The sequence below is a fragment of the Arvicanthis niloticus genome, chromosome 2, assembly GCF_011762505.2.
Source record: "Arvicanthis niloticus isolate mArvNil1 chromosome 2, mArvNil1.pat.X, whole genome shotgun sequence".
NCBI classification, from domain to species: Eukaryota; Metazoa; Chordata; class Mammalia; order Rodentia; family Muridae; genus Arvicanthis; species Arvicanthis niloticus.
In genome coordinates this window covers 147,630,308-147,653,995 of record NC_047659.1, presented here as the reverse complement: position 1 = coordinate 147,653,995, position 23,688 = coordinate 147,630,308, and the positions used below count along the sequence as shown (strand labels likewise).

At 44.9% G+C, this 23,688-nt stretch overlaps 2 protein-coding genes across 22 annotated transcripts in view; both read right to left on the bottom strand.

The window, feature by feature from the left end:
* The window catches only part of Dnajc5 (DnaJ heat shock protein family (Hsp40) member C5), a 31,652-nt gene extending 30,727 nt beyond the window's left edge, over positions 1-925 (bottom strand). For 2 of the 5 annotated variants that reach the window (XR_004606143.2, XM_034494549.2), the window contains exon 1: positions 673-903. The gene's annotated coding sequence lies outside the window, so the exon portion shown is untranslated. Of the gene's footprint in view, positions 1-82; positions 136-672 lie in introns of all 5 variants that reach the window. The other 3 variants (XM_034494550.2, XR_004606144.2, XM_076930438.1) reach the window with 3 other exon arrangements.
* A 3,550-nt stretch (positions 926-4,475) lies between these two features.
* Tpd52l2 (TPD52 like 2) lies at positions 4,476-23,688 on the bottom strand. Of its 17 annotated transcripts, none has more exons than XM_076930426.1 (9): positions 23,504-23,673; positions 20,797-20,942; positions 18,752-18,900; positions 17,849-17,908; positions 13,275-13,376; positions 11,052-11,078; positions 9,773-9,817; positions 8,536-8,584; positions 4,476-6,150 (listed from the first exon to the last, which is right to left on the bottom strand). In XM_076930426.1, exons 1-9 carry the CDS (start codon positions 23,520-23,522, stop codon positions 6,055-6,057), a joined length of 693 nt encoding a protein of 230 aa, XP_076786541.1. In that variant the 5' UTR covers positions 23,523-23,673; the 3' UTR covers positions 4,476-6,054. The 17 variants fall into 17 exon arrangements, with proteins under 17 accessions (XP_076786541.1, XP_034350433.1, XP_076786545.1 ...); XM_034494542.2 differs by having other exon boundaries at positions 9,773-9,814; XM_076930430.1 differs by having other exon boundaries at positions 20,797-20,873; positions 23,504-23,671.

Here is a 23,688-nt window from a genome sequence, read left to right as displayed (position 1 = left end):
AAAGGATAAATGATCAGCTGAGCGTCCAATAAACGGCGACCCAATTTCCCCAAAGTCCAATCTGAAAACAAATTAAAGCTACCTTTTGCATTATTTTTCCGAAGATGCACTTAATGAATTCGGAGAAATCATCTCCTAGACACAAGGAAAAACAAGTTTTTAATCCAGCCATATAGCACAAGTTGGAGCCTGAACGGATGGGTCCCTAATTCTCTCCCCAAAGGGCTCGATACAAAAGCGCCTCTTAAAATGTCGTTGCGAGGCATATAAAGTAGGGTTTTTAAATACGTCAAATGCTTTTTAAAACTTACAACTATAAGGCAATTTCCTGCATCCCAAAATGTGAACAAGCTTCAGAGCCTTTACTGCCCGCCTCCCTACATCAGTTTCTGCGTTCCGGGAGCCGCGGAGGCGGCCGCGCGTGCAAACCCGGGTTGGCCGGGAAAGCCTCGTCCCCGCGCCGCCCCGCCGTGCGCAAGGTCGATGAGGGCCTAGCGGTGCCTAGGGCCGGGCTCGCCGCCGCTGCCGAGGGTCGCCGCCATTTCCGGCTGCGGACAGCTTTCACCTCCTCCCGCGGCGCCCTCGCCCCACTTCCCCTCCCATTCGCCCGGCTCCGGCGGCCTGAACCCCGCGGCCCCACCTAATTTGAGAGCCACCCGAGAGTGAGCTCACCTGTCGGCACGCCCGCCGGTCCACGGGTTCCGCGGCTCCGCTTTCCGCACCGGGGCAGTGCTGGGCAGCCGGCCGGCCTACTGCTCGGCCTGAGGATCCCGGGCGGCGACAGCCGAAGCAGCGGCAGAGGACGGCGGAAGCAACACTGGCGGCAGCAAGAACGCGCACGCTCACGCACTGGCACGCGCGCCCCCGGAAAAAGACGTGTGCTCTGGCAGGTCAGGGCCAGCTGCGCAAGCGCCTAGAACCTTTCACTGAGGCTCCGCCCATAGTTGGAGCCGGTGTAGCCGGACCGCGCGGAAGCTCCGGAGCTCCGGTAGAACTCGGTCCGCGAAAGGCTGTGCCCCAATTGACAGTCAACGGGAAGGGTTAAAGTGGTGGGAGGAGCCCGCAGCGACGAAGCCGGAAGCTACGGCTGCGGAGCAGAGGCAGGGCCTAGGCGTGCGGTTCCGCCTCTGGGAAGCAGGCAAGTGGCACTCCGCTGGTAAAACTGCTCGTCTTGTAGTTAAGTTTGCTCGATGCTTCATATAAGCCTCAAAGAATTTATTACTACTTATCAAAAAACTAGAGGGAGACCTTCATCTCAAGGTACTGCCTCAGGACTGACATTTTTTGTTCGTCCCTGAAGAGCACCCAGAAAAGACTTTGCTGTGTGCCTCCCCAGCCACTGAAAAACCAACCGCCATTATTTAGCGATCCTCTAGGATCGTCGGCAGTGATGTGCGGGGACGGTTAAGGACTTTTCTTCCCACTCTGTCTCAACAATCCTTGTTCATTCTGTTCACTTACTAAGAAACCTGATCACCCTTGCTGTAACAAACAATACTACTACCGTTTTATGAGCTGTGCTTTTATTCCAGAGCTACCTAACAGTCTTCGTGGCCAGTGTTTCTACAGCTTTACTTTCATTCTTGCCTGCCCACCATTTTTCCTTTATAATTTTTTTGGATTGTAACTACACCATTTTTCCCCTTCCTCCCTCCAACCCTCTCATGTTAACACATACACTTTCAAATTCATGGCCTCGTTACAACCTGTTCGGTCTGTATGTTAAGTTGTATATGTTTTCAAGGCTGAGCATTTGGTATGGGATAACCAATTGCTATGCTCTTCTCTAGGAACGAGTATTTCTCCAACTCTCATAATTCCTTAGTTACCAGAATTTCTTAATCTAGGATTGAGGCCTTGTGGGTTTTCTCCCTTACACCATGCTTAACAGATGCTGTCCTTGTTCAGGTCATAGTTAGGCAGCCATGTTGGTTAGATGTTACTTCATGGATGTAGCTTCTCTGACATTTCTAGGAGATAAATCTTAGAGCAAACTGCCGGTCCTCCGGTTGTTGCAGTTTTTCCTCCCCTTCTTTCCATAACTGCATTTTGATCAGTTTCAGGTTTCTGTAATGATCTCCGTCTGTTGGAAAGGTTTTCTTGATGAAGAGTGAGAACTACACTTACCTATAGGCATAAGGATAACTATTTAGGATGTGGTTAGGGATTATGCTGGTTTAGTCAAGTGATCCATGACCTCACTAGCCCCAGATAGTTGCCTAGGTTTCCAGGATTAGGTACGATTTCCCTCGTATTGAGCGGCCTTAAGTCCAGTTAAAGAGCTGTTGGTTAACCAACAGGATATATGGCCACTACTGCCGACCGTCTTCAAGCCAGTTTTCAAAAGCAAAGCAGATAACACTTAAGGCCTCCCAAAATACATTTAGTAAATCCCAATAGTTCCCAACAGAGTCTTTTATTTTATACCTTTCTGCATGCTGACTGAATTTGAATTGGCACATGTTCTAGACTGTCAGCAGCATATAGCCCAAGAAACTTAATAAGCTGTGCAAACATCAAGCAAGCAAAAGAAACAAAAACCAACCAATAAGCACACTCAAGAAGGAAAACTAAGTGTAGAAATGCACGCCTGTCATCCTAGCAGAGACAGTGTAGAAATGCACACCTGTCATCCTAGCAGAGACAGAAGTGTAGAAATGCACGCCTGTCATCCTAGCAGAGACAGGAGGCTCTGGGTCTAAGGTAAGAGCTGTATGATATATAGTGTAACCTTTGAGAGGGAGAACATGAGTAAAAGACTCCACAGCAGGAAGGGCAGTGGAACTGACCGGGAACCAACTGAATACAGAAGCTATGGTCTGTCTGTGTTGGGAACTCCAAAAATGAATCAGGCCTTAAGTGATTCCCTCCAGATCAAGGATTTCTTTAGTCTCCAAATACATACATTTTATGTATTAAGATGTTTATAGTAATGTCATTTATAATAATGAAAGTGGCCAAGAGGTAGTGTAGTGGCACACAATTTATTCTCAGCACTTGGGAGTCAGAGGCAGGTGGATATCTAGGCCAGCCTGGTCTACAGAGCAAGTTCTAGAATAGCCAGGGCTACACAGAGAACCATGTCTGGAAAAACAAAACAAAACAAACAAACAAACAAAAAAACAAAAGGAGAAAGAGAAAACTTGTAAGTGAAAATGTAAAACTGCCTAACTGTACAAATAAGCACATTCAAATGAAATCTAGCCAATAAACTACACACAATAACTACAGGGAAAGAATGGCTACAACACACACACACACAATACCTGTGATGGCTCTTCACAGTAAACTCTGCAAAAGCATGACATTCTAAAAAACATTACAAATGTTCACAGGTTAGCAAGCCAACTCATTTTTTATTTATAGACAGGGTTTCTCTGTGTAGACCAGGCTGGCCTCAAACTCACACTTACCTGCCTCTGCCTCCTAAGTGCTGGGAGTGAAGGTGTATGCCACTATGCCAAGCTAGTTAACAACCTTTAAGAGAATTTATGACAGGAATTCTGGCAGTCAGGTTTTGCCTTTGATGCTAAGTGCTTTATCATATCCCTTTATCTGAATTAGGCAGATTCCACCATCCTCAATCTGAGCCTTCAAATATTGTTGCTCTTTCCCAGTACAAGCCCCTCAAATATGCCCTGGCTCTACCTGTTCAACTTGCTCCAGTCTACGATACTCTGAGACCTTCATCACACCTCATTTTATGAGAACCAGAGTTTCGAAGAGGAGCACATCTTCCTTAAGGAGTGCAGTCCTGAGGACTGGTCCATGAGCACAGTCATGCACCCATAAAGCTGGACAGGCAACCTCTCATCCACAGATCATGTATAGTATTTGCTTAATGACTGGAGCATATTGGACTGCCTTCCAATATCATCTAGGGTAAATATAGAATTTCTAGCCCAGATCTAGTCACTGCCCTGTAGTCCAGGCTTGCCCAGGGCGAGGGCTACTCCCTGTCCCACTCACACCACTTAGCCCTGGTCCACAACTCCAACTTACTCTGTTCACTAAGCACTTAAGGGTCTTCAATTACTCATCATTATTTCACATGGCCACTCATCTGCATAAGAGCACACCTCCTAAGGACTGTTGTTCCTTCCACTGGGTAACAGTCTTCTCTCAGTGGGGCTAAGATGCTGGTCTTCCTAATGCCCTCTTCTGCCAGGTAAGCTCCTGGCACAGCCTCATAGCAAAAGCCAGCAAAGCTAGACGTTCACTGGGACAAAAAGGCCCCTTCAGTGAAGCCAATCTTGATAATGGACTGCAAGCCCCTAAACTGCATGCCTGGTATACATCCTTGGTCTTATCCAGAGATGTAGCTTCTACACAATTCCCTCCTTTTATATGCACACCAAAGACTTGTAAATTCATCCATGACTGTCTCCTGCTTGTCCCTGTTCAAAGCAAGGAATCATGTGCATTTACTCTCATCTTTTGTCATTATCCTAAAAGACAGACCAAACAAATGGATATGGATTTTCCTCCAAAGGAATGCTTTATTGACAAATTGCCTGCTAATATTTGTAGGAAGATACATTAGTGACCTGCACTCCTGTAATGTGCTCCCTCACACAGCTACTGTTTTTAACCCTGGGGGGAGGGGAAGACACCAATAATGTGTTATTCTTCAGATCCCCAGTTACTTGCTGTTCCTTGCTTTGTGTGGAACAGTATTCTAAGGGTGTCCAAAGAAACCAGGGGTACTTGATAATCAAGATACATCACACTGTATCAAACCAGAAACTAAAATGACAAATTCCACCTCACCCTAGGAGTGCAGAGATGTGCACACAACAGATAGTCTTTGCCCTGCTAAGAGCCATTAAGGCACAGTGCTGCCCCTCTCTCCAAATCATGACTCTCAACACACAAGACCCTGGTGTTGAGAGGCTGCAGAATGTGGCAATTGGAGGCAGGAGGAAGGAACTTAGAAATCTTTGTAGCTCCTGAGAAAAGATGACAGCAGAGTTCTGGCCGAACCAAAACCACATCCCCTACCTGACCTGCAAGGTTGGTTCTGCTTTTCATTTATTGTCCATGTAAGGACAGGCAGGCAGAAACTATGGACCAGAGCCTGCCCACTGTCAGTAAAGCAACACTGTGCAGGGCATATCCCATTCAGGTGCTAAAGATAAAGGCTTTTTTTTTTTTTCCTTCTCTCAGCTCTCCTGACCCACAGCACACAAGTCCTGTGGGTCAGAGTGGAAATCTATTGGAAAATGCCACTCCTTAAGAGAACCAAGTTTTGCACACCAGGAGAAAGTATTAGAGAAATAAAATGTAATAACTGGTACTGGCAGAATATGAGATGGGCCAGAATAAAATTTTACATAGTATCATAACCCATTAAAGAACCCTCATTTATACAGATATATAAAAAGACTATAAACAAAGCATAAGGCAATGTAAGGCTTGAGTTTCAGCTTGAATTCAAAGAAATGATATTCAACAACGAGGCTGAAGCTGTCTTGCCTCACTTTTTTTTCTATTTAATTTTTGAAAAGTCCATAATATCTAAAAAATAGTGAATCTGCTTCTGCCAAAGCCAGGTTGTTAGTGTAAGAATGAAGCAGTTGCTTATGTTTCCTTTCTAGGGTCTCAGAAAATAGAGAACGCTCATTCCTCATCTGTATGAAAACTGACCATGCAATATGACCTAGGTGAGTGCATTCCTTCTGAGCGAGGGAAGGTCAGGAAGGAACATTGTTCACATAATACCCGACACTTCCTCCCTCAACATTCTAGTGAGATCTTCAGAGGGAGCATGGGCTCTTGCCCAGTACTCCTCAGGCCCCCACCCTGTCCACTTCCTGTGGCCCTGGAAAGGATGGCACAGTGACCTGCTTCATCTATGAACTTTAGTGTAAAACATTAATGTACAAGACTGTTCTCTAATTCATGCCAAGGCAGCGACATCTGCATGAGCATGGGTATGACTGTCTTCTCAGCCAGCTCTTCACCGTTCCTGGCTTGTGGCTCTGTCATGCAGAGTTGGAGCTGTGATGATGAGGGTGTGCTTCTGTATTCTGTGGCTGGCAAGCTAGGACAGGCTTAGAAAGGCGCATGATCCGGCAATGTCTGGTCACCACTTCCAGGTGAGGAAGGGAGGTTATCGCTGCCATTCTCTCTGCCACCCACAACCTTAGACTATAGAGAAAACAGAGAAAGTAAGTCAATCTAAGATACAACAAAACAATAGGTCCAGGGCCATGCTCAGCTCTCTGCACAAGTCTATGCATCATGAACACGAGTTAGCAATGAAATAATAAAATGAGTCAATGACATACAACAGTTTGGCTAGGTTCTCTAAGAATTATTCATTTTGTTTAGAAAAGCACTGATACTATGTGGTTCCACTAGAGTGATTAAATTTTGTATATCGAGAAACATGTTTCAGGGGTTGGTGGGGAGAAGAGGAGAGAGATAGCTTACTGTTCAAGAGCACCTGTTGCTTTTGGAAAGGATCCAGGTTCAGTACCCAACATCCACATAATGATTCACAACTATTCTTCAATCCAGTTCCAGTGCCTTTTTTTCTTTTCTTTTTAAGATTTATTTTTATTTATGTGAGTACACTGTAGCTGTCTTCAGACACACACCAGAAGAGTGCATCGGATCCCAGTACAGATGGTTGTGAGCCACCATGTGGTTGCTGGGAATTGAACTCAGGAAGAGCAGTCAGTTCTCTTTAACTGCTGAGCCATCTCTCCGGCCCCAGTGCCTTTTTCTGACCTCTAGAGGACCAGACACACAGAGTGCACATACATACTTGCAGGCAAAAAAAAACACAAAGGAAAAAAATCGGGACAGGATATATTTCCCTGGCTGTTCTGAACTCTCTATGTAGACCAGACTGGCCTAGAATTCATAAAGATCTGCTTGTCTCTGCTTCCCAATTGATAGGATTAAACATTCTGCTTATGTGTGCATGGTTCTATGTAGGGACAATCTCTTATAAGCAACACCTGTCAGTAGAAAAGCCTATGGAAAATGAACTGAGGCAGGATGAATATGAGGTGGGACAGTGGTAGGAAGAGATTCTGGGAAATATTGAGAGGTATAAAAGATTCACTTGGGAACGCTGAGGAGAGGAACATAAGAAGACAAGGAGAAGAAACCAGCCATGTAGCTGAACTAGGGTTAGAATAAAAGGGCTAATAAGTTAAGAGCAAGTCAGAAATAAGCCAAAGCCTATGTCCTAGGCATTTATTAATAAGTGGTTAGCAGTGCTCCCAGGGTCTAAACCCCCAGCCTGAGAGCACATAGGGAGGGACCCATGTCTCTCCAGCTGTATATGTAGGGAAGGATGGCCTTGTCAGGCATAGGTGGGAGAGGAAGTCCTTGGTCCAGTGAAGGCTGGATACCCTAGTGTGGGGGAATTCATGGGTGGGGAGATGGGAGTGGGCGGGTGGGTGGGGTCACATCTTCATAGAAGCAGGAGGAGGGGAGATGGGATAAAGGGGTGGTTCTTGGGGGGGGGGAATGGGGAAAGAGGATCACATCTGAAATGTAAATAAAATATCAAAAAAAAAAAAAAAAAAAAAAAAGTGGCTAGACTTAGAATCATCATTCCAGGAACAGGGACTGAGAGGAAAAACTTGGATTTATCTTTTATAATTGTATGAATGGGTGTGGAGACAAGAGGTTGACATTAGATATTTTTCTTAATCATTCTTCCCATTATTTTTTAAAGCAGTTTATCTCACTAAACCTAGCTCTGTGACATGGCTAGTCTACCTAGCCGGCCTCCCCTGGAGATACCCTGTCTTCCTGTCTCCAACTCCAGAACACTGTGAGACTGTAGGCAGGCTATCACACCTACCTGGGTTTTTCAGGCTAGAGATCTAGATTCCTGTCCTTGGACCATCAAGAATGCTCAGCAGGAAAAGGTTCTTGTCACCAAGCCTGACCACCTGAGTTTGATCGCTAGGATCCACATGGTAAAAGAAGAGACAAGTTTTCTACTGACCTTCACATGTGTACCATGGCATGTACACACACCCTCCCCCAAAAAAATTTTACAAGAGATTGAAGTGAATTTGAGTTCTGACTCTTATATTGCAAGTGTTTTATCCACAACCTAAGAAACATTCTTGAAAGGATAAAATTACCGAGATAAAGAACAGATTAGAGGTTGGTAGGGAAAAGAAGAAAGGTGGACACGACTGCAGAGAGGCCCTGTGAGTGAGCATGCTGTCTCAGTGAGGTGTGGTGGCACACACCAATAATCCTAGCACTCCAGCAAGTGAACTCAGTTAAAGGTGAGCCTGGCCCGCATAACGAATTCCAAGCTAGCCAGGGCTGCTATACAATAAGACCCTGTCTCAAAAATAAAAAACAAACAAAACATGCTGTTTTTCATCCAGAGACATCACCCAAGTTCAGTATGATGCCACTGCTACAGAACAACACGAGAGCGAGCTGCTGTTCTCTACGTGAGGTCCTGTGGCAACTGGGCCCTCAATAATAAAGACATTGATGCAGCAGATCACACCCATGCTTCAAGGAAACACACAGTTCAGGAGTTGTTACCTTTATGGTTCCCACTCGGTCTTCAAACGACTTGAAGGTTGCAGAGTTCCTTTAAAGAGAGGAGGGAAATGTTGGTATAAAGAACTGTTCTGTCACTTTTCTCAAGTTGAAAGACCTAGGGCTAGGAGGATGTTCAGGTCCTAAACTCTGATTATAAAGTGTAATACAACAAAAAGGAGTATAACAGCAGTGCAGACTCCACACGGAATCTCATTGGGGTGCTTTCCTGGTCCAGATGACATTTAAGAGTACCACAAACCCCTGACTACAGTGTGCAGGATCCTTGCTGCAGTCTAAGTAGACGGCCCTGATTAAACTCAGATGCAGCTCGTTGGGGGCATTAGCACTGAAAAAATAAGACACTTCCAGAGTAAGAGTGTGGTTCTCCATAATCACAAATGATTCAGTCAAGTTCCTACATTTTAGGAAATTACTGGAGTCAAACACGTAGAGTATAAGTGAGCATCACCCTGAAAAAACCACCTACTTGATTATATTATTTCCTCTGGCTTTTTGGTATTGGGATTATGGAAAGTTCTAGAGCCTTTCAGGTGTATCTTCAGATAAACCGCATAAAATCACAGGCTAGGTAGTGGTGGTGGGCATCTTTAATCTCAGCACTCAGAAGGCAGAGGCAGGCAGATCTCTGAGTTAGAAGCCAGCCTGGTCTACAGAGTGAGTTCCAGGACTACATAGAGAAACCCTGTCTTGAAAAATAAAAATAAAATAAAAATAAGGAAATCACAGAGAGTTTCAGGATAGTGGAGGGTAGGAAACAGAGGATGAAGAAGATCCTCACACAATAAGATTCCCCAACAGTCTTCCTAAAAGGATGGACACTGAGGCACTGTGCCTAGCCAAACAGGCAAGAACAACAGACTACACTAGAGATGTTTCTGTGGGGCTCCGAGAATGAGGTCTCCAAAGACCCATCTGTGGAGGGGAGGGGCCAGGTGCATATGCCAGCCTCTCTACCCAACCCTCCTGAAACCACAGGTATCCAGAGCCAGAGCTTGCAAAGTTAAATGTGGGTCAGAGCTTCATAGAATGGTTCCCTCTGGAGGCCCCAAAAGACGTTTCCTTCCCACAAGCTCTTCCTTACTAGCCTACACACAGTGGTTAGCTACCAGAAAATGAAGACATAAAGGTTGGGGGATATAGAAATAAGGTGTGACTCGTGTCACTGCCCACCCCACACAGAGACATTGCTAGGCCAATGGAAATACACATACATTACCTCATGACAGGCATACTTATCGAGTGACGGATGGAGTAGCTGCTGCTTGGAAGCATGATGAAAGCAGAGAAGGAAGCAAGAATTAGCCCATCTTGCCAGTTTAGCTCAAATATACACCAGTTTCTCTGTGAGAAGCAGCAGCACCACTCACTATCAGTGAGCTACTGACCCTTTCCACACAATGCCCTTCCTCCCAGGTCCATGGGTGTCCACAATGAAGCCACTGCTGAGCAGTGAAGCACTGACAAAGGAGCACTGGGAAGCTCTGGTGCACACCTTTAGTCCCACCACTGGGGAGGCAGAGGCAGGCAGGTAGATGTCTGAGTTTGAGTCTAGCCTGATCTAAACTGAAGCTCTGTGCACACCTTTAGTCCCACCACTGGGGAGGCAGAGGCAGAGGCAGGCAGGTAGATGTCTGACTTTGAGTCTAGCCTGATCTAAAATGAAGCTCTGTGCACACCTTTAGACCCACCACTGGGGAGGCGGAGGCGGGCAGATATCTGACTTTGAGTCTAGCCTGATCTACAAGATAAGTTCCAGGCCAACCAGGAATACATAGTGAGACTCTGTCTTAAACAAACAAACAAACAAACAAAAAAAAACAAACAACAAAACAAAGAAAATGTATGAAGACCTAGGCCTAGGGTTTTGGAAATATTTGGTCCACAGTCATCAGGTGCCCATAGCAAGTTGAAAATTTTTGGCAAAAGTGTAACACCCAGGGTAAGTTAAATAAAAATATTTAAAGTCACATATTACTCTGTTTTGCTTCAGACCGCCCAGTGCCTACTACTAGGATGTGGCAATAATGCATGTGTCAGCATAAAAACTTCTGGTAAGGAGTATCTAAGGGCTCTCAAATAATACATCAGATACAATTCAGTCTGGGCCATAACACTGCTTCTCACAAGCAAAAAACAGGGTCTGTACATGATAGGATTGAGAACATGAGGGACAGGGTTGGTATTTCCTCCTATATGAAATGCTTATTTTCTGGCATAAACTTAAACATGGATTTGCCATATGAGGTTAGGTCAGTCACTTATTGCCCCAGGAACATGCAATCCAATCTGGCTTGGATGAGGCAGTCAAAGTGTACAATCATACAGACCATGCCTTGTGAGCAAGCAGCCGCCTACTGGGTACTTTTCTGAGGAAGGGTACTTCTGCTGCCCTGGCTTACCTACTTTCACCCAACAAAGCCTCCTACAGGCTTAGCAGAGTCCTCCCTGACCTAATACAGAGATGTGTCCATAGGTCAGGTCCAAGGTCACCTTACCTAAAGGATTGTGAGAACGGATGAGCCCTGAAAGACAGCAGCAGGAGGAAAGAAGAAAGAGTGAATTATTGAGCAAGGGAGGCCAATGCCATACAAGACCCCCAACAGAAGCCCTAGACCCCTCTGCTCAAATTCCAAAAGATCAAGTAGGGTTAGTGGGTGAAAGAGGCACTCTGTGAATGCTTCTGTAGTGCTCAAACTCATAAGAACAGCAGAATACATAGCCCCCTCCCAACTCCACAGGAGGCTGATAAGAAAGCATAAGAAAACAACCATGTGGTTCACAGAAGTGCATTTCTGAGCACTGTTACACGTACGACAATACACACTACTCCAAGTTAAAGGAAAGAAAGCAAAAGAGGTCTAAAGAAAATACCTGAGACATAAGTAACCTAGTGAGCAAAGACGTGAGATATGATACAGTGAGCCAGCCAGGCTGGGCCAACACTTCATGTCCATGAAGCACCTTGCATTCTCTGAAGCTAAAACAGAACCCAAGCACCATGACACAATCTCAAACATACTCAGAGCTAGGCACTAAGGCTCTAGGCTGTATTACATAGACACCAACCTAGAACATGCATATCCAATGACAGCTGCTAGTATGGAACAACAAAGCAACTCCTTCACGGTACAACCAGGTCCTCCATCTCTAAATTCCTGAATTCTATGAATGGCCTTAAGCAGAGGCTACTCCCAACACAGAAGAAACCACTGAAGAACACACTCTTCACTCTGTAGGTTAAAGAAGGGTCACCAAGCCTACTTTCTTCTTCCAACTCCTCATCCTAAGTCCAGAGTATACAGAGTATATACAGAGTATACAGAGTATACTAGAGCCCCTAGAGCTCTAGTAGCTCCAAGACTGGTCCACCATGGACAGAATCATCCATCTACCCTTAAACTCATGCTATTTGCTTCCTGCCCCTAACAGGCATTCTCAAGAACTAGGCATGCTCATCCAGGAGCCTGATGGACCTGGGCATCAGAAACCACTGTGATTATTTGTGAGAAGATACGGCTCTTCTGTGCACCAGAGAGAACAGAGTTTAATACAAACACCAACAGATACACTCTTCCCTAGGAGATGATACATTTGGGCACTGTGACCACAACCAGCACAACCACCCAGTTGGAGAGATCCAGTCAGTTCATCAGACCTTATTTTGGAAGCCCTGATCACTGTGGCTGGCCCACACGTCAGAGCAGTGAAACCAAGTAATCTCATAGTGCTCTGAGAGCAGCATTGCCACAGAGACTCCAACTGCCTGCCATAATCCCAAGACTACACACTATGGGGGTCAATGGAAATCTCAGTTCTCTGAGGAAAAAATGGAAACATTATTTCTTCTCAAACATGGAGAAGAAACCAAACAAAATCATGTTTATGCTTCCAAAGAAAGGCAGGCCACATAAAAAAGAGCTCAATCAAGAAGACTGAACAGGGTGGGCATGATAGCCAATACTTAATACTCTTGTCAAGAGAGGCAGGTGCATGACAACACCAAGGGCTGCCTACCCCAACAGATTTCTACCCAGAATGCTCTGAACAAACAAAAAAATGAGTAAAAGCTGGGTGTAGTACCTCAGAAAGCTGATACCATAGGATTACCATGAGTTCAAGACCTCCTTGGACTCCAGAATGAGGCACTATCTAAAAAGTCTACAAAGACCACACCTATAATCCCAGTACTCAAGAGGCAGAGGCAAGCGGATCTCTGAAAGTTCAAGGGGAGCCTGGTCTACAGAGGAAGTTCCAGAACAGCCAGGGTTACGTAGAGAAACCCTGTCTCAACCCCCCCCCCCAACCCTGAAATGAGTAAACAGCCCAATTTTCAGGAATAATAATAATGGGTAGTTCCTGGGAGCTAGCCGGGATACTAGTGGTATAACCAGTAACTACCCACCACCAAACACACTACCTTATATTCAAGAAGCCCCAAGCTGATCTTAGAGACAACGTGTGGCCCAACCTAATGTACAACCCATTCCATCATGATTTCAATTCCTAGGCTACATCATTGCTTTGTAAAAAAGCTGCAGGGAAAAGAGACTAGTGACCTTTCTTTCCTTGAAGAATACACAAAGGGCCAAAGGCAGGCAACAGGAGTAGGAGGAATTCCCACAAACAAAGGTCTACAAGTTTATTGGTCCAAGTTTTCATAGGTGTCTCTAGGCTGTGGGTCTGAATCCTTGACTTGAAGCAGGTTTCCAACTGCTTACCTCATGTCTCCAAGCTTCCTGCTGATGGCAGAGCCCATGGTGGACAGGGCAGCTGATGTTTTCTGTCCTGCCTGTGAGAGAGTTTCTTGAGTCTTCTTGTAGCTAGGAAAAAGACACACTACTTAGGGTAAATAGCAAGGGCAGCAGCAACAGTCCATCAGCAAAATGAAACCCCAAAGTGTGCAGAGAGCAACCAAGGAGAGCAGGGAGGAGGCTGGTGGGGGCACATTCCCTCAACCCCTACACTGCTGACCTACTTCAGTTCCTCAACTTCAGTTCATCTAAACATAACCTGAGACTTACACTCTCCTGTTTTCTTATGATACTTCTGACTGCTCAGGAAGCCAAAATCTGCCAATTAAAGAGAAAACAGACCACAGACATGCTGGGTCTGATGGCAACTTAGGCAGGCAACTGGAGCAGTAAAGACAAAAACATTCTTAGCCCTTGATCAAGCCAATTCAAGCTCAAAGTTTCCCCTTCCTCTTCTCACATAGGACAGTCTTCTGAGGCACGAAAGCACATTCTTCATGGGTGGATCGACCCATGAAGGATGTCTCCAATGTGGATTAGTGCAATGTAGTACTTTCTTTACACTAACAAGTCCTCTGATTTCCAGACTAGCTATACAATATCCTTCCAGAACATGAACATCTCTTCCTCATGTTCAATCTACAATGCATGGGCAGCCTGGATCTCAGCAAAGACCACCAGTCCCATCAACAATTGCTGACAAGACACACTGCCTATTCTAGGTTCTTCTAAGACGATGGTTCTCAACCTCCATAATGCTCTCTTTAACACAGTTCCTCATGCTGTGGTTGATGACCCCAACCATAAGATTATTTTCATTGCTACTTCATAACTGTAATTTTGCTCCTGTTATGAATTATAATGTAACTTTCTGATATGCATCATTTGACCCCCAATGGGATTGTGATCACAGGTTGAGAACCCCTGTTCTAAGAAGTCTAGTTCTTAAAGAGGAGCTGTCTAGAGCAGTACAGCACAGTGCTTCCTAGCTGTCTGTCTCTGCGTGCTGTCTTTGTAGCTATCACCTTGTGAGCTTAGCTTTTATACACATCACAGCAAGATATAGCTCATGGGTTATCCCACCTATCAATATAATGATTCACAGGATTCATACTATGGAGTCCATCATAAGAAACTTGCTTCCCTGTTGGTTCTGCTATCACAAAAAGAGACACAACAGTCTCAAAAATGACAAAGACCATAACAAAAAACCAAATCCCTCATTAAAAACCTTTAGATCAGAGCTCCTCACTGGATAGAACTGGAGAACTTGAAACTGAGTCAAGAGGAGACAGACCCTCATGAGGCTGCTGAGCACCACCACGCTAAGCTAAACAACTTCTCCAGCATACCTAGTAAAGCTTGAAGCGCTCCATAATTGGCTTTCCAAGCCCTTCCCATCCTTACTTCCCACAGGAGGTCTGGTAAGAGCACCAGTCAGTCCATGGTTAAAGGCACATCTAATGATCCACAAAGGCTCTGCAGCCTCCTCCTGACCCTGCCCAAGCCCAAGCCACATGGCACTTTCCCACCAAAGCCAGGAAAGAGAGTTCTCTGAAGTACACTTCACTGAAAACCATTTTTTAAAAAGTGTTTCTTTAAAACACCAAATTCAAAGGTAACTAGGATAGCAGCATTTAGTTGCAAAAATATAAATTCAGGATAACTAGTACCTAAAAAAGGGAGTAGGGGGAAAACAGGAAAAAGATGGGGTGAAGGAGTCGGGGAGGGGGAGAGAAAGAGAGAACAAACACACTCCAGTCAGTCAGTCAGTCAGTCGGAGTAGCACATCATTCCTATAATCCCAGCACTGGGAAGGCTAAAGTAGGAGGATGAAAAGTCAAAGCCAGACTAAACCGCACAGAAAGACCTTATTTCAAAAAAAGAAGGAGAAAGGGAAGAAAGAGAGGGAGGGAAGGGAGGTAGGTAGGTCATAAGGTTCTTATCACCCAGGTCCATAGACTCCAATGCTGCAGGCCCACTGTGAGAGCCTTGTATAAGCATCCTCCTTGGGAACCTGAGACTCACTACATGACACTAATGGAGAAGCTAAGCTCACAAGGTGAGTGTTGGAAGACAGCAAGCAGAGTCAGACAGCTAGCTAGGGAGCACTGTGTGTGCTGCCCTAGACAGCTCCTCCTTAACACTTCTGAGAACCGCGGTTGTCAACCTGTAGATCATGACCCCTTTGGGGTTCTAATGACCCTTTCTCACGGGGGTCGCATATCAGATATTACAATTTATAACAGGAGCAAAATTACAGTCATAAAGTAGCAATGAAAATAATCTTATGGTTGGTGGTCATCAACCATAGCATCAGGAACTGTGTTAGAGGGTCACAGCATTAGGAAAGTTGAGAACCACTGCCTTAGAAGAACCTATACCAGTTAAGTATGTCTGTCAGCAGTTGTGGATGTGCTTTCCCCTCACTTTCAGAGTCTTCCTTTTGAGGCTGACCTCACTTCCTTCTTAGGCTTACCAAAAGATACAGCTCCCCATCCATAGTAACAATTATCATAATACCCACACCTAGGCAACCTCATTAGGCTGCAAAACTAGAAGCAGGGGCTTCTCTGTCATCTTACCCTGATTAACACTAATTGTGATGTTAACTGTAGCCCAAGTAACTCAAAGTGAAACATGAATCAACAAGTACAGAATTTGTGTGGTACACTTAACATTGTTGTTTCTAGTTATAGCTATCTATAAAAAGAAATTAAGATTTGAAGACCCACAGAACACGGATGCTCCTTTATACACAAATAGCTATCTAAGACAGGAAGGCTCTCCACAGCGTCTGAGCTATGTGAGTGTAGCACAACTTTCCCAGGGCTATGCAGAGGGGCAGACGTTCACTAATGAGTCCTACACTGTTCCAGTCCTCCCGCATGCTACTGGCTGAAAGGAATCTACAAACACATGGGTCAAGAAGGTCAGCAAGTCTGCACATACGACATTCCTCTGGAAGTTCCGGACAGAGTGACTCCTGCCAGCAGTGCATCTTCTGAATTCTGATCAAGATAGACACTAACCAGGCAGAGGAATCAGAGTAAGTGGTATCTTTAATCCTATCCCCAGTGCCCCGGGATCTCAGTGTAGAAATGCCTGCCAGTTAGGAATAACTGCTAACAGCTCTTCTCCAAAAAGTTGGGACAAACCCCAGAAAAGGCCTCTGACAGAGGAAGTGATTAGAATGGGGTATCCCATAAGCTACATTTCCACACAAAGCCATAGACTTCTCTGGGAGAAATCAGGATTCCGTGTATTTTAACTGAGCTTTTTGAGAAACTATTCAAGATGGGACAGACTACTCTATACCTGGTGATTTCTCAAACACAATGAATAAACACTTTCCCAAGACTATTTTCACACTGAATCTGCAGTGTGAAAGGACTTCTCCCTTAAGCTTGATAATAACTGTTGCATTTTCAGTTGTTAATTCTGTACCTTGCAGAGAACTGATTGCTGACAGGATTTTAGTGTTGTCATTTCTATGACCCATCACCAGATTTTCTATTTTGTAAATATTCATCCTTCCTCACCTGCCTAAAGGCAATCTAATGATGTATCAGAGGTTATCTTGCTGCTGATTGGCTGTAATAAAAGAGCTGACGATCAATAGCTGGGAAGGAAATAGGGGGCAGACCTTCCGGACAGAGAGAGTAAAGCAGGGAGAAAAGAGCAGACACAGAGGGGAACAGACCAGACCAGTGGGAGGCCGCAGGCTAGAATAACTGGATTAAATTAGATGAGCAAGCTGGGAAACTGCCCCAGTGAAAGACCTAAGCTTTAAACTATAGAAAAGACTCTGTGTCATTATTTATACTGCTGGCAGGTCCAAGAAAGTCCCCTAAAAATAACCATGTCAGCATTTCCTACTAAAGGAAGACTATTCTGTGGCAGTCAAATGCTGCCAGATACCATATCCAAGGTCTGATTAAATCATGCATCAACCTGATAAAGGACAAAAATATTATAATCTGACTAGTACACAGGTAAATAAGAGGCCATTAACTAAACTAAGGATCTCAAAATAACACGTCACTAAACTATAGCTTTGACAGACATATAGGACTGTCTACAAGTAATTCATGCTCTACTGATATTTTATGTGGTTGACAGTGTGGCACTTTCAGACCACAGAACTTCATGAACCCATCAACATGTGCCGTCACTACCTCCACCCCAATTCAAGAACCTCTCAAACCCCAACAGCTGGAACTGAATCTAAAGGTAGAAGACAAGAAGACAACAAGCACAACTGGTCAGATAGCATCAACCACCATGTCACTGCTAAGTCAGGGTGAACAAAAGATACTGATAACACTGATAACTTTAAGCATGGTCTGTTGCTTGAGTGGATTTCTCGAATTATTGTACTCTATCCTTCAGGTACTTAAAGCATACTTTTATTTATGCTTGGGAAGAGAATGATAGCCAGCAACCATTGAAAGCGGTCTGTGACCAGGACGCACAATTTCCCGCTCCAGGGAGACAGAGAAGAGTGAGGAAGGACACTGACAGCGTGGGCAGGCACTCACAGGTCAGACTGCGTCACTTTCTCATTCCACTCTCCAAGTTTCTCAGACGTTTTCACATAGCTAGAAACAGAAAGTCTGTGGTGAATATTTGGAAGGATTTCAACCCAGGCTTCAGGTTGCAGGTTCCAGAGAAGACAGAAATACCATCTGGCAATACTACTGCTCGGCAGCCCACCTAACCAGTCCAGAACCACTACCACACCCATAGAGGCCCAGGGCTTCTAGTACTGTACAGGACAACGATGGCCATGCCCTTTCCCAAACACGACACAGGAGCACCTCATCTTTTAATTGCAGAAGGCTCATGAGAACATCACAGACCATGGCCCCTGCATGCTCACATCATTTCCAAGAAACTGGACTCAAAGTCCCAAACACCCTAATATAGAAGCAGGGGTTTCTACATGTGAAATTGAGATAATATGATTTGATTTTTGCTTCTGTGGTAAAAGGCTTCTAGAGATATCCTCCAAAGGAGTACTGTATCAGAGGAGAAATATGGATACAAACATGGCAAACTCTAACCAAAATCTGACAACTCCATCACACGTGAGCCTGGTACCCACCTCTACACATACAGAAGACTTATTCTAAGAACCTCATTGATGCTCTGACTAATTCTGACCCAGGGGAAACACTTTCTTCTTGTCACTTTCTACTTGGACACCTGGCTAAGTCCATCCACCTTTCAAACACATGCAGATTCTCTCTATGAATAAACACGGGCACAATCCATAAGAACTAAAGTTTCTGGTTACCTGTTTCCAGTAGGCTCATTCAATGCTGACTGCTGTAGAGCACTTCATCCCCAGCACTCCTACACGCCCCACATAAAAAGAGGCATGCCTCAAGCAAACACTTTCTTAGCCAAGGGAACATCCCCACCATGGGACTGGTACCTACGCAGTAGAGACCTGCACATCATGCCAGCTCCTAGACAGGTTCTGCTTCAGCTCCCCTAACGTGGAGAGGCCCAGCCTCCGTTTCAGCTCTCCACAGTGCCTCTCTTTGGCTGCCAGCACCTGGCGCAGAGTGACAATTTCTTCTTCCACCTATAAAAGAAGCAGGGCTAGGGATATAGCTCAGTTGGTAGAGTGCTTGCTTTGCATACATAAGGCCATGAGTTAGTCATCTAGCACCACACAAAATAAAAATGCAGTTGGCATGAGAGGCTATGACTACTACTGGAAGTGACCAACAAACATCTTTGGCCATGCTGTAATGACATTTTCTCAGAAGTTTTCACTTAGAGAAACAGTTTGGCTAGGTGGTAGTAACACATGCCTTTAATTTGCTTGGGATGAAGAGGCAGACGGATCTGTGATTTCGAGGCCAGCCTGATCTATAGAGCTAGTTTGAGAATAGCCAGGACTAAACAGCAAAACCCTGTCTTGAAAAACAAAAGTTTGTCTTAAAATTAGCGCCAACAATGGCAGCTGTTCTGCTTTTAACTGGCGTTAGTATCTCAACCTCCGAAGAATTCTACCCCCAGCCTAGTGAGTAGTTCTTTAAGACTGCCAACCACTTCTCCATCCTGCTAAGTTTCAGAACAGCCAAGAGAGCTAACCCTATCAGAGTTCTTCCATGAGACTGGATATGAATGTTGGGATATAAGTCCTTTTTCCAGTTGGACCTAGACCTGGCTTAAACGCAGCACATAACGCTGCCAATAGTGCAGACCCAAAGGGGAATGACAGACGGACAGATACCTAGGTGAGAAAAAAGCATTTCTAGTGGCAGTTATGGTGTTCCAGAGGTCAGCTCCAAGCCTTGCTAACAGCCAGTTACTCAAACCAAAGAGAAATTTTCATTTGTTCTTATGGCAGTTTGAGATTAAGAGAATGATTCTTTTTTTTTTTTTTTCTTCTTTTTCCTTCATTCTTTGGTTTTTGTTTGTTTGTTTGTTTGTTTGTTTGTTTTAGACAGGGTTTCTCTGTGTAGCCTTGACTGTCCTATAACTCAGCCTGTAGACCAAGTTAACCTAGAAGATCCAAGAGGCTCAAAGATCCACCTGCCTCTGCCTCCCAAGTGTTGGGATAAAAAATGTACACCACCAGCTTTTTTTTTTTTTTTTTAAATATATATAATTTATGTACACTAGTGTTTGCCTGTATGTATGTCTAAGTGATAGCGTTAGAAGCTCTGGAAAGGAGTTAGTAATAGGTATGAGCTGCTATGTGGGTGATAGGAATTGAATCTGGGTCTTCTGGAAGATCAGTCAGTGCTGTTAACTGCTGAGCTATCTCTCCAGCCCCAAGAAAGATTCTTGATCATAACGACCAGAACTTTTTAAAGAAAAGTGACTTCTGGAAAGAAGAATTTTGAAGCCTTCCCACTATGAAATGTGTTCTCAATATTTATAGTACCAGTATAAATAACTACACTGAAAAAGAACTTCTTCTCAGTCAGCATGGTGGTACAGTAGTCCTATAGTCCTAGCTATTTAAGAGAATTGCCTGGCCCCACATGGGGGTAAGACGCCTTATCAAAAAGACAATAAAAAGAAACTAAACTAAATGTGGTGGAATTACAGTTGTCTGTAATCCCAGCACTTGAAAGATAGAGCTAGGAGGATTCCGAGTTAGAGCCAACCTAAAACGTATAAAACTAAAATGATCCAGTGGACAGATGTATGGTATCTTAAAAATGACAGTCACATGTTAATACCCACAAACAGCACACATGTAGATATTACTGTGTAGACATCTTCTTCATGCAGCACCTGGTGTTTCCAGACAGAGGTGGTGAGGTGAGCTCAGGCCCTGCTGCCTCCAACAGGTGACTCAGTCTACTCTTTAGAAATAGGCACACACAAAGAGAGCCCAGTAGACACAGAAAGCAAGTAGCAGCTCAGCAACAGCGCTGTCACAGCATAGGCAGTGTTCTACTCTCTGTATAACCCAAAAGGACTCATGATCATCTCAGGACAGATTATAAAACCACGGTACCTTAGCAAGCTCAGCCCGAAGCTCTTCTTCCTCCACCTCTGTCAGGCCTTCTACAGCTGGAGTCCGGTGGACCACACCTGGGTCAACAGGGACATCAGTCATAAAATCAGACAGCACACCTTTGTTAGGAGAATTCAGGTTGATATCTGCCAGAGACAAAAATGAAGTCAAAAAGGGTCAAGTAGGTTGTTACTCTACTAGGAAAGCAGCAAGAAGGAAGGAGGTGGGTGGCCAAAGGAGGGCAGGAAAACAGAGACTAGAAATATCTCTAAAAGCCTATGATGGCCGTCTGCACAGTGGATGGAGAACAGCTATTTCTTGGGCACATGAGATGCAAACCCAATATCACCTTGTGCTGCTGGAGTACAAGAAACACTAGCTAAGTCAGCCAAACCTTAGGTTCTGTTTCACTTGTGAAAATACTATCTTCTACTGTAAGGACACCTTGCTTTAAAAAAAAAAAAAAAAGTAGTCCAGGGAGCTGGAGAGATGGCTTAGCAGAGGCCATGAAGAATGCTGCTTTTACCGGGTTCCTTAGTCTACTTTCTAATACCATCAGCACCACTTGCAGAGGTGGCAGTGGCCTGAGCTCTCTCACACCAATCATCAATCAAGGAAATGCCTACAGGCTAGTCCTAGGAAGAAGTTATTTTCTCAAGTAAGATTCCTTCTTCCCAGAGGGCAGTGGTGGTGCACACCTTTAATCCAGCACTTGGGAGGCAGAGGCAAGTGGATCTCTGTAAGTTCTAGGCTAGCCTGGTCTACACGGCTAGTTCCAGGACAACCAAGAATATACAAAGAAACCCTATCTGGAAAAAAAATTAATTAACTAAAATTCTTTCTTCCTGCCCAGCAGTAGAGGCGCACGCCTTTAATCCCAGCACTTGGGAGGCAGAGGCAGGCGGATTTCTGAGTTCGAGGCCAGCCTGGTCTACAGAGTGAGTTCCAGGACAGCCAGGGCTACACAGAGAAACCCTGTCTCGAAAAGCCAAATAAATAAATAAATAAATAAATAAATAAATAAATAAATAAATAAAAATTTAAAGAAATCTTCCTTCCTACATTGACAATTTGTGTCAAGCTGACATAAAAACTAACCATCACACAGAATACCAAGTTTTAAGTGAACCTGGCTGGAAAATAAGCTATCCTTAATATTTGGTGATGATGCCAGTGGTTTCAAATTCATCCTCTCCCTCTTGCCCTCTTTCCTTTCCTTTTCATTGTGATGCCAGGATAGAACCACAGCCTCACACATAATAGAGAAAGGCCTTTGCCACTGTTGTGTAATAGTTTCCTCTGAGATTAAAACATTCCATCCAACAGGGAAAGCTCCTTGAGCACAAAGCTAAACAATTCAAAATAGCTTCAAGAAATCCCCACAACTAACTAGATTCACTATGCCCCCCAGTTCCAGCCAGAGACAACAACAATCAAAGCTGAGAGTCCCTCACAATGTGAAACTGAGTTGCAAAGACTCAGAAGAGAAAGGTTGCAAAAATGAGTTTTGAGACCAGTAACAGCTGCCAGGAAGAAGCAGATACCAGGCCAGTTGCTTGGAAGAGGTAAACCTCTTTATAACTGAGACTCCTGGAAAGGACACTCTCCAACCTGTTGAGCTGCCTGAAGACTGTGTATTGTGTTCAAGGTTCTCAGCTTTGTGAACTATCACCTTGGGGTGGGCTTTGCTGTTGCAGCTGTCTTTTGGGTCAGTTCTGCTCCTGTAAGTAACCCCAATAAAACACATTGGTTCACCAAAGTGGACTTTGGTGGTATCTGTACCTTTGGTCTGTTCTGAGTTCCCTATCTGAGGTGAGGAGACATGTATGTTGCATCTCCCAGGAGACATTCTGTCACACAACAATGACTGAGCCACATCCTTAGAGTGTCATTCCAAAGACCAGTATCTACTGCTTAGAGATGAAAATAGAACAGTAGATAGCTTTCTGAATTTGCAAATTCCCTTCAAAGTAGAAAAAATTCCAGAATTACAAAAACCCAGAAATTCTAATGCTTAGGTAATGTGTTGGTGCAGGCCAAACAGTAGAAAAGCTTTTTGAACTTAGCCAGTGTAGTTAATTAAGTAAGCATCCCCAGTTGTACCACCTTCTCAAGATTTTAATCTCCTGAGCCTGGGCCACACTTCTCCGTAGCAACCTCATACTGGTCTCAGGTGTCTGTTTTGGCAACATATCTGGTGTTCCGGGTGTGCCCCTGACTCATTCAACCTTTCTCCCATGAGACAACCTCTAAGTAGGCTACAGTAGCGTTACCACCCAAGAGGCACTGCTCTAAACACATGGATGGTTGCAGCGCCCCTTCCCTGTAGGGAGCCGCCCACGTCTCCACTGGAGCCCAGCGCCAGATGTGGTATTCCTCACTGCCCAGCAAAAGATAAAGAGCTGCAGAGCCAAAAACAGTCGGACAGAAGGTGAAGCGCATAAGGAGAAATGTCTGGAGTTATGAAACTCTAGAAACTGAGAGGGAGCCGAGGAATGCCGCTTCACAGTACTCCCAAAGGAGGCTGAGGTGCCAAGGCAAGGCAGAAGCACACACAGCAAGACCATCAGGAGCCTTGAGGTCAACGGCCTGTTGGCCGAAGAGAAACCGTGGATTTGGTCTGGCAGAGACTGAAGGGGACCGAGGGGCCGAGTCGCTACTCCCAGAGGGCGGGAATGCGGCACAGTCCCTGCCCATCTGCGGGTACCTTGGCTAGCGGAGTCCATGTTCAGGCGGCAGCTGAGTGTAGCTGGCGTCGGTGCTGGGATCGCAGAGACTACAGTAGCCCAGCCCCGAGAACTGCAAGCTGGCAGCTTCGTACACACGAACCAGTGGAACTGTAGGGCCGCAGTCGTTTACGTAATCAGCGACGCGCCGCCTTCCTTCCGCTCG